This window comes from Zea mays, chromosome 4 (genome assembly GCF_902167145.1).
Source record: "Zea mays cultivar B73 chromosome 4, Zm-B73-REFERENCE-NAM-5.0, whole genome shotgun sequence".
Lineage (NCBI taxonomy): Eukaryota > Viridiplantae > Streptophyta > Magnoliopsida > Poales > Poaceae > Zea > Zea mays.
In genome coordinates this window covers 202,383,851-202,385,829 of record NC_050099.1, presented here as the reverse complement: position 1 = coordinate 202,385,829, position 1,979 = coordinate 202,383,851, and the positions used below count along the sequence as shown (strand labels likewise).

The following is a 1,979-nucleotide window of genomic DNA, read 5'->3' as shown; positions in this document are numbered from 1 at the left end:
TGATCAAGTTCTCTTTGGAGTTTTGATCCGGAGTCATAGCAAACATCCACCTTTAATGGCATGTTTGGCAGTGTGCATAAAAACGGAATCAGCAAAATTCCTTTTGTAAAGTATTTTTTTATTTTCTATTCTCAATGTATCTTGATGCTAACCCTATCAACCAAACATCATCTTTTTTTTTCTCACTTAAACGATCTCATGCAACCAATCAAATGTACTGAATTATATAAAAAAAAACCCCATTCCCAAACGACCACAAGCTACACAGCTCAGCCCAGCCTCCCTTTCCCTTGAAGCCTCTCCACCAACCCAGAGTCAGAGAGAGAGAGAGGACCAAGGCAGGCAGCCGTCAGCGAGCCAGGCAGCCATGGGCAAGGACTGCGGCAACCACGGGGACGATGACTTCCGGCAGTCATGCCGGCGCCTGCTGGCCATCCTGCTGACCATGGCGCTGCTGGTGGGCGTCGTGGCGCTGATCGTGTACCTGGTGCTCCGCCCCACGCACCCGCGCTTCTACCTGCAGGACGCGGCGCTGCGGCAGCTGGACCTGAGCAACGGCTCGGCCCCGCTGCTGTCCACGGCGGCGCAGGTCACCGTGGCGTCCCGCAACCCCAACGGCCGCGTCGGCGTCTACTACGACCGCCTCGACGTCTACGCCACGTACAAGTACCAGCAGGTGACGCTGGCGTCCAGGCTGCCCGCGGTGTACCAGGGCCACGGCGACGTCGACGTCTGGTCGCCCGTGCTGGCCGGCCCCGCCGTCCCCTTCGCGCCCTTCCTCGCCGACGCGCTCGCCAAGGACCTCGCCGCGGGGTACCTCGTCCTGCAGCTCAGGATCGACGGGAGGGTCCGCTGGAAGGTCGGCAGCTGGGTGTCGGGCCACTACCACATGTTCGTCACCTGCCCGGCTTACTTCATCAGCTCCGGCGCCGGCTCCGGCTACCGCGGCGCTGTCGGCGCGCACGGGCTCAGGTTCCAGACCACCACGTACTGCCGCGTCGAGGTCTAGACTCTAGCGAGCGAGAGGTCGATCACCGCCGAGACCGCCCGACCTCCACGTGCTCTGCTCCTGCCGCGCCGCCGAGGTAGGCCACACCTTGTCATGTCGCATACTGCAAAGCGGAAACAAATGAAGTGATACAGAGGTTGGAAAAAAAGAAAAAGAACAAGTGTGAGGTGATTTAGTGAGGGTTAAGCAGTGTATCGGTGTGATTACATATATGTTTTTTGTTTTGTGTCGCGATCTTTGTTCAGTTCAGCGTTCAGTTGTTCATAATATAAATTCTAAAAAGTTCATTCAGTTCAGGTGAGACGCTTCTGTCTTTCTTGTGCCGCTGCCGCATTCTGCTTTTAGTTAGGCTGTTGGGATTAGTGTAGCTCACGGTACCGGGGATTAGAGAGCTTTTAGGTAGGTAGGTAGGTAGGTTGCAAATCACATGGTACTACATGAGTTGTTGTTGTTCAGCTCCAACGGAGGTTTTGGAACTAGGTTGGTACGGTGCCTGCCAACCTGCACCGGAACTCCGGCGACCGTCCCTGTCGTCCGCGGCCGGTCAGGGGCTGCCGAGGGCGGCGGCGGCAAAGTACGGTTTATTTGAGACCTGGGATCCCGGGGTAGGGTAGGGCAGGCAGCTCATTGGTCCCTCTCCTTAGCTTAGCTTGGAGATCCCAAGAAACTTCTCAAAAGCAAGCGTAATCCAAAAAGATTGTGTCTTCTTCTTTCTCCTCCATGTGTGACCATGTGGAGAACACCCTGCACATTGGAATTGGTAGTGTGTATCTTCCGGCAGTAGCAGTCTTAAGTGGATGTATTATCACTTCATTAATTAGTAATGCAGGTAGAAATCTGTTCTAGCTACTCTGCAGTGAACTTAACTGGGTGCAGAGTGTTGGTGCTCCGTGAATTTTTCGGAACACTAGTACGTTTCACTGATATAACCGTGCGCTAGCTAGCGATGCCGATGCTGACATTTTTTTCG

At 54.6% G+C, this 1,979-nt stretch overlaps 1 protein-coding gene across 1 annotated transcript; it reads left to right on the top strand.

Annotated features, from left to right (window-relative positions):
* The first annotated feature begins 283 nt into the window (after positions 1 to 283).
* Positions 284 to 1,307, top strand: LOC100284961 (VAMP protein SEC22). The gene has a single exon (NM_001157856.2). The coding sequence runs from the start codon at positions 368 to 370 to the stop codon at positions 1,007 to 1,009; it is 642 nt and encodes a 213-aa protein (NP_001151328.1). The 5' UTR covers positions 284 to 367; the 3' UTR covers positions 1,010 to 1,307.
* The last annotated feature ends 672 nt before the right edge of the window (positions 1,308 to 1,979 follow it).

Coding starts and splice junctions, on each gene's coding strand:
- LOC100284961 (NM_001157856.2), top strand. CDS start 368: ATGGGCAAGGACTGCGGCAACCACGGGGACGATGACTTCCGGCAGTCA.